This window comes from Borostomias antarcticus, assembly GCF_949987555.1.
Source record: "Borostomias antarcticus genome assembly, chromosome: 4".
Taxonomy (NCBI): domain Eukaryota; kingdom Metazoa; phylum Chordata; class Actinopteri; order Stomiiformes; family Stomiidae; genus Borostomias; species Borostomias antarcticus.
In genome coordinates, this window is record NC_140237.1 from 25,087,534 (window position 1) to 25,101,998 (window position 14,465).

Here is a 14,465-nt window from a genome sequence, read left to right on the forward strand (position 1 = left end):
GCACAGGTGTTTTCGTTGCTGCTGTCGGTAACTGTGATTGACCGATTGCTCTCTCTCGCTCTCTCTCTCTCTTTTTCAGGAGTGGATGGAACAGTGAAAAGGAGGAGGAGGTTGTGATGATTCAGAGGAACCGAAGCGCCCGGTGGTGAGGTTCCGTCACCCGCCAACGCGAAGAGAGCGAGGGGACAAGCAAGCCAAGGCGCTCGGGGACAAAGAGCTAAGCGCGGTGAACAGGGAACACGCACGACAGGAGGAAGCGCCCGGAAGACCAGCGGAGGCCAGCGAACGTGATTGGCCCGGTCGTCAGGATGGGGGAGGTGCCGGGACTGCGGGTGGTCCTGTTTTTCCTGCTGTGCGGGGCGTTGACGTGCGAGCTCGCCGCGGCGGCGGCCCACAGGGAGCGCCAGCACGGCCACAGACGGAAGCTGTCGCTGCACAGACACAGAGAGAGAGGGAAGGAGGGGCAGGTTCTCCACCGGTCCAAGAGAGGCTGGGTCTGGAACCAGTTCTTTGTGATCGAGGAGTACACTGGACCCGACCCGGTGCTGGTGGGAAGGGTAAGAACACGGCTTCAAACTCTTTTCTACCACTGTACTGTACTTTACTGTACTATACTTAGGGGGGCAGTTCTCTGCATTTTTCATCAACCCTCATCAGCCCATGTTCTTCCCCCTCTCCTCCGACCACCCCCCCCTCTTCACCGCGGAGTCCAAAGTCACCGGGGTTTTCATTACCAGCTGAGTCCTTGCTACGCAGAATACCTGCCATTTGTTACACAAAAGCAATCAGTGGCCTGCTTGATTAAAGGTTATAAACTGGATTTCCTTTCCAATAACAAAGCTCACCCCCCAAGGACTCTGACGTCTGGGGGACAGGGCGATTTATGGCGCCACAGGAACCATGATTACCAATAGGAATCCGAATTTGCCTTACTAAGTCCTCCGGGATATAAATAGCTCCCGGGTGTTTGCAGTGAAAATATCCAAGGTCACGCTCCGCATTTCTATCACACTAAAGGTGTGCAATGGAACGATCAGTGTTTTACCAAACCATATCTCATCAGGACAGTGTGTGTTAGGAATGCAGCATGAACTGTTACAGGTCGTAAGATACCGTTGCTGTCTGGTGAAAACTGATTAAACTCCAAAATGGCAAGTTTTCAGAATGTTGAAAACAACATTATAATTTCGATGTTTTTGTACCTAAAATCACATGAGCCGTTTAGAATACATTTAATTGGTCCCAGAGCTGGGAGGTGTTCAGAGGTTGCAAAGGGTAGTCCTAGCTTTCAATTGATTTAAAAACAACAACAACAACAACAATTTCAAAATGGAGTTAGGTGGTTTTCACCTGACAGCGAAGCATATTGTATATGCTTTCAAATCCAGAAATAAGAAAAATAGAATACAAACTAACGATGTGCCTGTGCTTTTCCTCCCCGTGTGTCCAGCTCCACTCGGATGTGGACTCCGGCAACGGCAACATCAAGTACATCCTGTCAGGCGAGGGCGCCGGTACCATCTTCGTCATCGACGACAAGACGGGGAACATCCACGCCACCAAGACGCTGGACCGTGAGGAGCAGGCCCAGTACACGCTGACCGCCCAGGCCGTGGACCGCGACACCAACAAGCCCCTGGAGCCGCCCTCCGAGTTCATCGTCAAGGTCCAGGACATCAACGACAACCCGCCCGAGTTCCTTCACGGGCCGTACTACGCTCGAGTGCCCGAGATGTCCAACGTGGGTGAGTGTCGGGCGCCGGGCGCAGGGCTGGGAGACCGAGATGGGGGTGGGGGGGGGGGCAGAGAAGGGTGGGATCGCTCCTCTGGTACCATCTCAGTTCATTTAGGGTTTGGTTTAGCTTTTTTCTCCTGGTTTTGTCCGATGTCACTCGCATTTTCATGCATGGATTAATAATAAAATATTAAAATCAGAATAAAATAGAAAGTAGAAAATGTGATTCCTTATAGTCAATTAGAGTTATCACAGATCACAGGTCACCTGGATTATGGACACCTGCAGTACTTACTGTCCAGCTAAAATAAACATTTGTAACTATTGATTGCATTTCTAATTCCTCTGGAAGAGTCATATTGTTGAGTGATGACAGAATGTGCTCAGCCATCGACTAAGCTGGACTGTGAGAGTGTGAGCTGGTGAAACAACTGATTTCCCCGACATTATTCAAAATGACTGAAATCGAACCCTGGAGTGGTTGTGTTGCTAATGTTGTTGCTGTCACTGTTGGGCTATTTTCTTTTTTGAATGTTGATATTATTGTTGATGATAAGTGCTCTGTGTACATATGTAATTATGTGTGTGTGTGTGTGTGCATGTGTGTGAGTGTGTATGCCTGTCTGTGTCTGTTTGAGTGTCAGTGTGTGTGTGTTGGGGCGGGGGGGTAAATGTATGTGTCTTGCTCTGTGTCTCTTTTTGTGTGTGTGTGTGTGTGTGTGTGTGTGTGTGTGTAGATGTATGTGTTTCTCTCTGCGTGTCTATCGCCCGCGATTGTAATACATCATTCTTAATGCTCCAGCGTCACGCGCCAGCGATCCATTACCCCGAGATCCCTCCTGCTGACAGCTGGGATGCTGGTTCTGACCGGGGGGGGGGGGGGGGGATCTGGACCGCTCCTTAATGGACTCAGAGATCATGGTCAAGGATGCCTTCTTCATCTGATAGCAGCGAACCTTGCAAGATGTTCTGTAATTCCCATCAGTGTCTGTGTTAGCTGCAGGATGTAACAGCCACTGGGAGATTGCTAACTGAACATTGAACACACCGTTACTCTCATTGTCGAGGTGAAACGCTGGGAGAATGAGTTCGCCACACTCTTTAACTTTAATTTCCTGTTCATTTATCATGTTTCATTGCGTATGTTTCATTAAGTTGGGTAAATGGTACCTGAATGTGTAAAGCTTGTGATCTCTAGTGGTGTCTCCTGAATGGACCAGGCAGTCTCACCTCCTGGTCTCACCTCCTGGTCCTCCTCCGTCTCCAGGTACGTCTGTGATGCAGGTGACGGCCACGGACGCCGATGACCCCACCTATGGCAACAGCGCCAGGCTTGTGTACAGCATCCTGCAAGGACAGCCCTACTTCTCCGTGGAGCCACAGACCGGTAGGTCACAGTAATAAAAACACGACGTCTCTTAATGCAACTACAATAACGGTGTCTCTCGTACGTGTAGCGGTTCTGGGAGGGAGCGTTTGTCAAGGGGGGCCGCGGGGTGCTGTGGCTCTTGTCCAAGGCCGTGTTTGCGAGAACCTGCTCTCTGCCAAACAGACGCAGCACCCTGCCAGATCACAGTGGCAATATCCTAGTTCAACGCAGTGCATCCTGGGAAGAAGGATATTGCCAGCCAATGGACAACAGGGAAAGACAGAGAGATACAGAGAGAGAGAGAGAGAGAGAGAGAGAGAGAGAGAGAATCCTGCTCGTAGGATATTTCTCTGGATCCTCTCCAATGCTAGCATTTTTAATTTGTTTTGGGCTTATCTGTATTTCATGCTCAAGCTCAGCTAAATGTCGCAAGAGATCAACCATTGTCAAATTCTGCTCTGATGTGAACACAGCCCGTTAGCTCACAGAAAAGGGAAATTAAATAAAAGAGAGAAGAAAGAGAGAGAGAGGGAGGGAGAGAGAAAGGGAGGGAGGGTAAGAGAGAGAACACCGCATTTTTGAAGCATGCCAATTTCTGTTCTCAACGGTGTTGCCTTCTAAAACACGTTACCGCTGCCACCGTGTCCATGGGGTGTGGTGTGTGAGGCAATATGGCCGCCGCCGCCGGCATGTGCTCTTTCATGGGCTGAGGGTCCCTGACGACGCCTGGCCCCTTCCTCTGCCCCTGTTAGAGGTCATACACACTTCCTGTATGAAGCACAGATTATTTCTGTGTGCGTGTATGTGTGTGTTGCGTGTGCTTCGGGGTTGTATTCCAGAAAGCGGGTTTAGTGAAACCTCCTGAATACCCCCCCCACCCCCCTCCAGAAAAAGGAAAGACATCAACCAAATGTAATACAATAGCAAACAAATGAATAGAGTCATAGCCATACATACTGCACAGGATGATGGGTAAACTGAGTTCTGCCTCCAAGCACACTGTGACTAGATTTCTATTTCTGTAGTTGGTATGCGTATCCCCTCCTAGGTAGTGTTCTCTATGTACAGTACGGCATGTTTATGAAGCTGGTAGATTGAACTATGATGATGATGATGATGATGATGCTGTTTTTCTCCTGGCAGGCATCATCAGGACGGCCCTTCCTAACATGGACCGTGAGGCGCGGCAGGAGTACGACGTGGTCATCCAGGCCAAGGACATGGGGGGCCATATGGGGGGTCTGTCAGGGACCACAGAGGTCAAGATCACCCTGACCGACGTCAACGACAACCCGCCCAAGTTCCCACAGAGTGAGTCTGATGCCAAGCCCCGCCTCCACTCTCTCTCTCTCGTCCGCCTCCTCCTCCATGTCTGTCCTGTACGTGGTTGATGGTTGATGCCTTTCTTTTTCCCCTCCTCTTTACCATGTCTCACTTTATTCTTCCCCCTTTCTCTCTCTCTCTCTCTCTCTCTCTCCCTCTTTCTCCTTCTCTCCTCTCCCTCTCTCTCTCCCTCCCTCCCTCCCTCCCTCCCTCCCTCCCTCCCTCCCTCCCTCCCTCTGTCTCCCCCTTTTCTGACTCCCATCTTCTCTGTCTACCCCTTTAAATTGGTCTGTCCCTGAGCCTGTCTGGTTCCCATGCTGTGAGCTGTGATCTTCCTGAGGGGACAGTTCTACTTTTAGCCGGTCTGGCGCCCCTGTAGCATCCCCCGCCAGCGCTATAGCAGCCCCCGCCAGCCCCCAGGCCCAGACGTCAACACTGGCATGTCAGAATGGACCAGGCAGCTCGCTCCCTGGCGAGCATGTTAAACGCTGTTTACACCAGGAGTATAGATGCTTTAGGGATGATATAATATTACATCTTAATTATTAAACGTTTTCACTGCACTCATGGGTGATGCGGTGCCAACTAATCTTGTGAGTGATAAAAAAAAAAAGTTGTGAAATATTTACTGTGTTTGTACAGGTTTGTCAGAGAGAGAAAGAGAGAGGGAGGGAGTGAGAGAGAGAGAGAGAGAGAGAGAGAGAGAGAGAGAGAGAGTGGGAATGGGAGTGAGAGTGTCGTAGCTTTAAAGTGCGAACTAAGCACATATATTGTAGCCCTCTCATGTAATGGAAATGGCACACATCAATTCACCCCATTTGGTCTTGCGTGGGGAGGTGGTGGGGTGCACCACTCCCACGTTTTCAATGCTTTCAGCAGAAAGGAGGCAGGCTGGAGCTCCGCAGGCCTGGAGGATTGTTGCTCTTGGAGCGGGGGGAAAAAATGGAGATAAAAGTATTAAAGGTAGAATTTTGCAATTGGTGGAGGAAGGACCCTTTGGGAAACGTTGGTTCAATAGCTTATTGTTGGACCAGAAATAATGATCACGAGATCCCAGATGGTGTCAATCAGAACGCTGTTTGGTTAGTAATTGCTAGGGCCTTTCAGAGGTGTACCTCATCATTAGTTTAGTTTAGTTTATTAGACAGTAGTGAAAATACACGATAGAGTAAGTCATGTATCCTAAAAATAGGGCTGTGTATCGATTCGCATTTCAAGAATCGATTCGATTCCGATTCACAAGATTCAGAATCGATTATCACGATTCAATTTGATTCGATTCAATTCAATTCAATATCGATTCGGTTAGTGTTAGTTTTTTTGAGCTGTAACGTCAATTAGATGACTGCCCAGTTATGCAACACAACACACTGAACATGTTTTGTTTGCTAGTAGGTGGTATTCATTCTGTTCACAACAACGCGATGGGCAGCCAGGCGAAATAGCTTCAGGGGACCTGGTCCCAGGCGAGTTGAACAGCTGTCCACCCAGAGACGGGATCTCTCGTTGCGGCATGAAGTTCGCAGCTAACCCGCCGAGCTCGAAACAGAATGAATACCACCTACTAGCAAACAAAACATGTTCAGTCACAATTATACTGTTAAAACTACGATGCCTGAATAAAAAAAGATGTTTTCCAATGGAATATTTGACGAAAGTAGATTAATAAGCAAGCCGCCTTTCATTGCTAACTCAAAGCGGGGAGAGCCATCTGTTGGTGGACTACAAGAACGCGTCATTGATACCTTTGACTGCGTAAAGGTTTTCAAAGATGGCGCGGCTCAATAGGGCTTCACTTCTTCGAGCAGTCAGTGAATGGAGTGACACTATCCAGTTATATTAATACATCCATTAATAGATGAAAATTGAAGCATGAAAATTGGGATGAGCTGTCTCCATGGGTCACTTAACAAGAAGCCGCTTGAAATTTCAAGATGGCCGCCACCTTAGTGGAGTGGCAGATAAGCTCATGTGTAAGGTATTGTGCATTTTATGACTAAAGCATGACATTTTCTCCAGTGTTTCTATACACCATGTTTCTACACACCATGACGTTTGTTTTCAGATGTGGAACCACTTCAAAAGGGACTTCTGGAACTTGTCAGAGGTTGAACACATTTGGGTCATCATCAACTCGTTTTTTCACTTTGTAGGCATAAATGCAGAGATGTGTTTTTAGTTTGACGGCCGCCGTACTGAAAAAGGAAGTTATGTCAATGTAGCGGTTACTGCACGTGTGATTTCAGTTGGGAGTCGAGGTTACTCATTGGCTCTACCCTTTCCCTATCTTTGAGGACATCTACCGCAATGTGTGAAAACTCCTTTTCAACAGAAACGTTTTCTCCGGGCGTCAGCATCATATGTTGCACAACCACAAGTTCAGTGGCGTGCACAGACATTCTGGGGGGCAGATGCTCAGTGAAAAATGAGGGCACCTTGCGCGGCGAGATGTTGACGGGGGGGGGGGGGCTGACAGATAATTTGTATTTTGGTGCGAAATTATTTTTCCGAGGTAGTCTTCTTCTGTGGTGGTGGCGGTGCTTTGAAGCTTCAAAGAGACTGCCACCACCACAGAAGAAGACAAGCCTACCTCGGAAAAATAATTTCACTCGGACAGAACGCGTCTAAATAAGTTATTTAATGGTAGCGCCGATGCTTCAAAACCAAGCATTTGTTTAAATAGACCCTTTTGCTTAGGTAAGTGAAGTTTCATGTTTATCTGACACTTATGAATATGAGCGCCTCTCCTAAACAGGCCGACACCGATTTATTTTGACGGCGAAGTGAATGGACCAGCAAAGGACTGTTGTCTGGCATGAGCGAGTGTAATGCGACAACAGGACTGAGAAGGGCTATGAGAGCAGTGTCTAAATGAACAAGTCTAACTCCGAAAAATCGACAAACTCCATCTCAAAGTGGATTGCTGTGGACTGTATGCCAGTTTCAATAGCAGAGGACAAGCGCTTATGGAGCTGTTTCAAATTGCTTTCTCCGATGCAGCTTACAAGTAGCCTAACCTTCATGAGGCAATTACAAAAATCCATCAGCTGTATGACACAGAAAAGACGACAAGAATGGAAGTAGGCTACTGGCGCAGGCCGGATACGCTGGACGTCGGTCAGTAATCACAATCACAAAGCCACAATAATGGAATGTCTTTCAATTGAAATAGCTTTATTTGGGGGCTTTTGCCAGCAAAAAAAAAAAAAAGATCAGCGATTAATCACAATGAATGAATGAATGAATTACAGATCCAGTAATTAATACGATTCTTTTTTAATAATTTGACAGACCTATTAATAACATCACCTACAACTTAAAATACACACTTGTGTACACAAAAATACAACATAGTTTGATGTATAAAATGTACACCTCCCAAACCCTCCTTCACTGAAATTTTTACTTTTACTCTTTACTTAGTTGTACTCTTGGAATTTTGCTAGGAGACATTTCCTAACATTTACCTTGGAACTATGTAGGTTCAAGCTCTCTTTGATGGTCAAAGGCATTCCACTCCTGAGCTCCTGTATGAGCAAATGAACATTGGCCCATCTGTGCTGTACACCTTGCAGGTTGGCTATGCTGGACCTTGCCCTGTGGTTATGTGATTCTCTAATACTAGAAATATAGCTGCTAAGGTATTTGGGGGCATATAGTTTCCCTGTCAGTCGGTAGATTGGAAGGTCTCAGTCGTACTCGTTCTTCCCTCTACCCAGTGGGATGGGGGCGCAGTAGAGAAGACTTGGCAGGGAGATATCCATGTTTTTATGGATATCAGAGTCTGAATAAAGCAGCTTTTTTTAGTCAGGTCTGTGCTCAAGGACTCCTACCCGAGTCTTTATAATTGAAGCTTTTGGCTCTGAAGGTTGCAGTAGGTGGTCGGGTCAGGCGAGGGTGGAACCATATGGTCGCACCACCGCGCTCCGACCGTGACGAGGTGTCGCCACCCCTGCCGACGCAAGAAGCACGCACGCACGGCCACACTCGCAAACAAGGACACACTCTCCCTCGCGCGCACATGCTCGTGCATGCATGCATGAACACACACACACACGCACACACACGCATATTCATACGGATAAGGTTGGTTTGCACATAAGCTGAGACCTACTGGTTCTGGCTAACTGAGGCAGTCTCCACAGTCGTCTGTGTTCCATAGCTCTCCCAGTAATCCCCTGGCCCAGGTCCTAATATAGTATACAGTCTATAGACCGTATATATACTACTGTATATAGTCTATAAACTGTAGCAGCACAGCCTTCTTTACAGGCCATATATATATATATATATATATATATAGAGAGAGAGAGAGAGAGAGTCTATATAGCAGCAAAGCCCACAGTACACGGGGAAACTGTAACACCCACTCTCTCAAAGAGATGAAGCCGTCATCAACTGTTGTGAATATGTGCTCTCAATACCTTGGTTACACAAAGGCTTAACAGTAAGGCTGTCTCTCTCTCTCCCTCCCTCCCTCCATCCCTCCCTCCCTCCCTCCCTCTCTCTCTCTCTCTCCCTCTCTCTCTCTCTCCCCCTCCCCAGGTGTGTATGTCATGTCGGTGTCCGAGGACAAGGTGCCGGGTGAGGAGGTAGGCCGTCTGAAGGCCAGAGACCCTGACCTGGGCGAGAACGGCCTGGTCACCTACCGGCTGGTGGAGGGCGACGGCATGGGCGTGTTCGAGATCTCCACAGACTCACAGAGCCGCGAGGGCGTCATCAAGCTGAAAAAGGTGAGACGCAACGAAGGGGAGGCAGGGATGGAGGGAGAGAGGAGGAGGGAGGGAGAGAGGAGGAGGGAGAGAGGAGATGGAGAGAGGAAGAAGGAGGGAGGGAGAGAGGAGGAGGGAGGGGGAGAGGGAGAGAGGAGGAGGGAGGTGGAGAGGGAAGGAGGGAGGGAGAGAGGAGGAGGGAGGGGGAGAGGGAGAGAGGAGGAAGGAGGGAGGGAGAGAGGAGGAGGGAGGGAGAGAGGACGAAGGAGGGAGGGAGAGAGAAGGAGGGAGGGAGAGAGAAGGAAGGAGGGAAGGAGAGAGGAGGAGGGAGGGAGAGAGGAGGGGGGGAGGGAGGGAGAGAGACAGAGAGGAGGAGGGATGGAGAGAGGGAGAAGGAGGGAGGGGGGAAAGGACATGGAAAAAGCAGCGTGATGTCAATGAGACATTGTGTGTGTATGTATATGTGTGTGTGTGTGTGTTTGTGTGCGCGCGAGAAGATGCATTGTAAGAACGAAGTCATCTGCGTCCAATTGCCTTACTGCAGTCACAGTGCAGAGTTTTGTGGAATGAAATGCTCCTGACACTCACTGGCTCCTCTCTCATTTCATGTCACGCTCGCGGCTACGTGCCCCTGTTTGAATTACGGGAATGTGTTTGTTTGTGGGTGTACATCATGTGCGTGCAAATGTGTGTGTGTGTGCGTGAAGAGAGACAGGTTTAGAGGTGGAGAAATGGAGAAAAGTCTGTGTGTGTGTGTGTGTGAGAGAGAGAGAGAGAGAGAGAGAGAGAGAGAGAGACTGTAGCTTACTCTGAGCAATGGAGAGAGAGAGAGAGAAAGAGAGGGAGAGAGAGTGAGAGGGATGAGAGAGAGAAAGACAGAGAGAAAGAGGTAGGGATGGAGGGAGAGAAAGAGGAGGTAGGGAGAGAGCGAAAGAGAGAGAGAGAAAGAGAGAGAGAGAAGGAGGAGAGTGATTTTTCCCGTTCCGCTCGTGATTGCAATGACACCACCTCAGTTCTTATTATGTCGCGGATGAGCATTGACTTTCATGGCTGCACTCTGGGCCAGGGAGCTCATCCCTGCACTGTGACTGTGAGCCTGCTCCCTCTCTCTCTCTCTCTCTCTCTCTCTCTCTCTCTCCCCCTCTCTCTCTCTCTCTCTCTCCCTCTCTCTCTCTCTCTCTTTTTTTTTCTCTTTCTCTCTCGCCTGCTCTTCGCTAGTGCTGATAGTATTGCCTACATTCATTGACCTTGGGGGCCGCCTCTGCACCCCTGCAGTACACCCTGTCTGCCTCCGGGGGCAGCCTACCGCCACAATGCTTGAGCTTAGAGGATGTGTCAGTTTAAGCCAGCTAATTTGGACATCAAGGCTCAGTGGTGTGCGCGTGTGTGGTGCATGTGTGCGTGCACGTGTGCGCCATGCGTGTCAGTGTATTTGTCTGGCTGATGTACTGCCCAATGAATCATGAGGATTATTGCAGGTAAGCCCGAACAGCAGCTATTTAAATGTATCAAATTGTCCGTGTAAACATTTCCCTCTGCGATGTCCTCCGGAGGGATCGAGGGCGGCTGCTCATCTCAAGAGCCCCGCCTCCGCTACGACGGGCCGCTACGGTGACCGGAAACGGATCAGTGTTCGATAGATAAACCTGCCTGCCGTAGAAGCTGATTCTACGACGGCAAACCCCCCCTGTTTGGCTACAACTTCTCATCGCGGAGACACGGCGTAGAGAGGATCGGCTGTTTGCTTAACGATTTTGGGAGGAGAGGGGCAGGTGGGGGCTCGGAGTACGAGAGGCAGACAATACAACCTGCTGGCAGCAATCAGCTGGATACATCGCGGCTCCACTCCTCCACTCAATAACGTAATGCCTGCTTGACACACCTCTTGGGAAATCATCACCTTTTTGCTCTTCAAAGCATGTCGAAAATTAAACCCAACGTTACTGATGGAAAGGCCGTGGTTCTAATCAAGTATTCTGTTTCAACTGCGAAGTTGAACAACGCAGTCGGAATATTAACAGGAGTCCTGCCGTTATTCGGAATATTATCTACCACTGATTAGGTTCTGCCAGCAAATTATTAAGTCACAAAATAAAGAAAGAGAGGGAGAGAGAGATGTAGAGAGAGAGAGGGAGGTTGGGAGGAAGTGGGAGAGAGAGAGATGACTATATAGAGAGAGGGAGAGAGAGAGAGAGAGGACTATATGGAGAGAGGGAGGTTGGGAGAGAGAGAGATGACTATAGAGAGAGTGAGGTTGGGAGAGAGGGAGAGAGAGAGAGAGAGAGAGAGAGAGATGACTATAGAGAGAGGGAGGTTGGGAGAGAGGGAGAGAGAGAGGACTATATAGAGAGAGGGAGGTTGGGAGAGAGAGAGAGAGAGAGAGAGAGAGAGAGGACTATATAGAGAGAGGGAGAGAGGGAGAGAGAGAGATGACTAGAGAGAGGGAGGTTGGGAGAGAGAGAGATGACTATAGAGAGAGGGAGGTTGGGAGAGAGAGAGAGATGACTATAGAGAGAAGGAGGTTGGGAGAGAGGGAGAGAGAGAGGGAGAGAGAGATGACTATATAGAGAGAGGGAGAGAGAGAGAGATGACTAGAGAGAGGGAGGTTGGGAGAGAGAGATGACTATAGAGAGAAGGAGGTCAGGAGAGAGGGAGAGAGAGAGAGGACTATATAGAGAGAGGGAGGTTGGGAGAGAGAGAGGGAGAGAGAGAGAGGACTATATAGAGAGAGGGAGGTTGGGAGAGAGGGAGAGAGAGAGAGGACTATATAGAGAGAGGGAGGTTGGGAGAGAGAGAGAGAGAGAGGGAGAGAGAGAGGACTATATAGAGGGAGGTTGGGAGAGAGGGAGAGAGAGATGACTATATAGAGAGAGGGAGGTTGGGAGAGAGAGAGAGGGAGAGAGAGAGAGGACTATATAGAGAGAGGGAGGTTGGGAGAGAGGGAGAGAGAGGGAGAGAGAGATGACAATATAGAGAGAGGGAGGTTGGGAGAGAGAGAGAGAGAGAGAGGGAGAGAGAGAGAGAGAGGACTATATAGAGAGAGGGAGGTTGGGAGAGAGGGAGAGAGATGGGGGTGGGGCGTAGTCACGAGAGGATGATGAGCCTTCAGCCTGTCGGAGGACAGAAGTGATGCCTGGTTTCCACTGTTGGCAGCTTCATTAACGAGATGCAGAGGGACATCTGAGGAGAGTACAAGAGAAAACAGAAAAAAAACAGCTTTGAATCAATTACCACACAGACAGCTTGTTTGAGTGTTTACAGTTGTGCATGTGGGCTTGGATGTGTTTGTTTATGTGCGTGCGGACGCACGTGTGTGTGTGTGTGTGTACTGACATGCCCTCCAAGTCATACATTGATTAATCACAATGCGGTCTGAAGCATGAGTCAGAGTCCTCGGTAAGCAGGCTGATGTGGGAGATCCGTCGGCAGGGACAGGGACAGGGACAGGGACAGGGACAGGGACAGGGACAGGGACAGGGACAGGGACAGGGACAGGGACAGGGCTGCCGGCGGCAAACTATTAACACCTTTCCTTCCTTGTCAGGCCGTGTCAGAGCTCTGGGAGTTGGACTCAGTCGAGGAACACTGCATTTGTATTTGGTTACAGAGGATTAAAGTGGAGATTGCTATGCTGACCATTGTCGTACAGAACGGTATTTAGTTGAACAAAGGGAGATTAAACTAAAACATGCTGTGATGGTGTCTCATGCTGACCATGAGCAGTGTTCTGCTTCGTACGCTGTAGCAACAGCGCCCTCTAGCCTCCTCCTGTGGTACTGGTAAATAGGCGAGACTACGGCAGTCATTCCCAAGGCTGAAGGCACGGATATGCCTCATGATCAGTCATCAGCCTTTTGAAATATTTCATCAGATTTGTTCAAGTTTGATCTCAGTTGCAACAGCACACACAATCTGTCAAGTTTTTTTTACTTGAAAGATTGCGTGCGTGTGGGTGCGTGCCAGTGCGTGTGTGTGTGTGTGCGTGGTATATCCGTGTGTGTGCTCATATAAGCACGTAATTAACTGAAAAAAAAAAAAAAAGTTTTAATTATCATTCCCTGATCAATGCTGCTCAGAGTGGACGTTTCAGTAACCCCGCCCTCACCCCCCCTCACCCCTCCCCAGCCGGTGGACTTCGAGAGCAAGAGGACTTACACCGTGATCGTGGAGGCGTCCAACATGCATGTCGACCCCCGCTTCATCAGCTGGGGGCCGTACAAGGACACGGCCACCGTCAAGGTCGCCGTGGAGGACGCGGACGAGCCGCCCGTGTTCATGGCGACCAGCTACAGCTTCGAGGTGGAGGAGAACGCCCCGGAAGGAACGCCGGTGGGACGCGTGCACGCCAAGGACACGGACACCGCCAACAACCCTGTCAGGTAGGGACGACGCGACAGATGACGGGCGCCCGTCCGCCTCGCTGGATCAAATCAAGCTGCCCGTCTCTCCAGATCAAATCAACCCGTCCATCTCTGCAGATCAAATCACCCTGTCTCCTGGTGTAAATGTCTGATGATGGCGGTGCGATGCTTTCAAAAGCGAGTCTTAGAAGTCGCTCTGAATGCACCGCACTCACATATCATGCCACACACACATATACACATACATACACTCACTTTCATTATACTCTGCATACTCTCTGTATACACTGACTGCACATGTTTTTGTATATTGTTCTTCTTCTTAGCTTATCCTTTCTTGCACTAGCATTTCGCAAGAAATCCACAGAAATGGTTGGTTGCAATTTCTTTGTGAAACTGCTCAATATTTAGCGTGAGACCATCCAACAATACACAATGCCATCAAGTCAAACAAAAAACTAAAAGGAATACCTGAATATCAAAATCCCCCATAAATGGTTGGACTTTCTTTTGTTGTTGTGACGTTTTTGCTTGTTCGTTTTTTTTTTACGCCACATATCATATAGCGGCACGATACGTTTCCTTCTTCCTGAGCTAAACAGACAACTTGACCGTCCACAGATACATGATCCCTCGATACACAGACGTGGAGCATTTCTTCAGCGTCAACCCTGAGGACGGCATGATACGGACCACCAGACCGCTGGACCGGGAGACCCTGCCGTGGCACAACATCTCCGTCAGCGCCACCGAGATCGGTAAACAAACAGACCCAACTGTGCCGCTTGTGCGTGTAATTATCTGAAGTAACAACGAGATTCAGTTTCAGAACTAAACCAGCCAAAGGCGAAGGTCAGTGGTGCTAAGTTTGAACATGCTACCCGTTCTACTGCTCACATCGGGGACTTTCTAAATGAAGGGTTTGTGAAAATGAGGGGTCTGGTTCTGGATGCCAGAGAGTTCTG

General features: G+C 49.1%; 1 protein-coding gene across 1 annotated transcript in view; it reads left to right on the forward strand.

The window, feature by feature from the left end:
* Positions 1-308: 308 nt before the first annotated feature.
* Positions 309-14,465, forward strand: part of cdh11 (cadherin 11, type 2, OB-cadherin (osteoblast)) — a gene marked incomplete at its 5' end in the record, with an annotated part of 21,776 nt that continues 7,619 nt past the window's right edge. The window contains 7 exons of the mRNA XM_084437401.1: positions 309-557; positions 1,451-1,745; positions 3,003-3,122; positions 4,248-4,415; positions 8,973-9,160; positions 13,265-13,518; positions 14,122-14,258. Coding sequence (XP_084293527.1) covers positions 309-557; positions 1,451-1,745; positions 3,003-3,122; positions 4,248-4,415; positions 8,973-9,160; positions 13,265-13,518; positions 14,122-14,258 — 1,411 coding nt within the window. The remainder of the gene's footprint in view (positions 558-1,450; positions 1,746-3,002; positions 3,123-4,247; positions 4,416-8,972; positions 9,161-13,264; positions 13,519-14,121; positions 14,259-14,465) is intronic.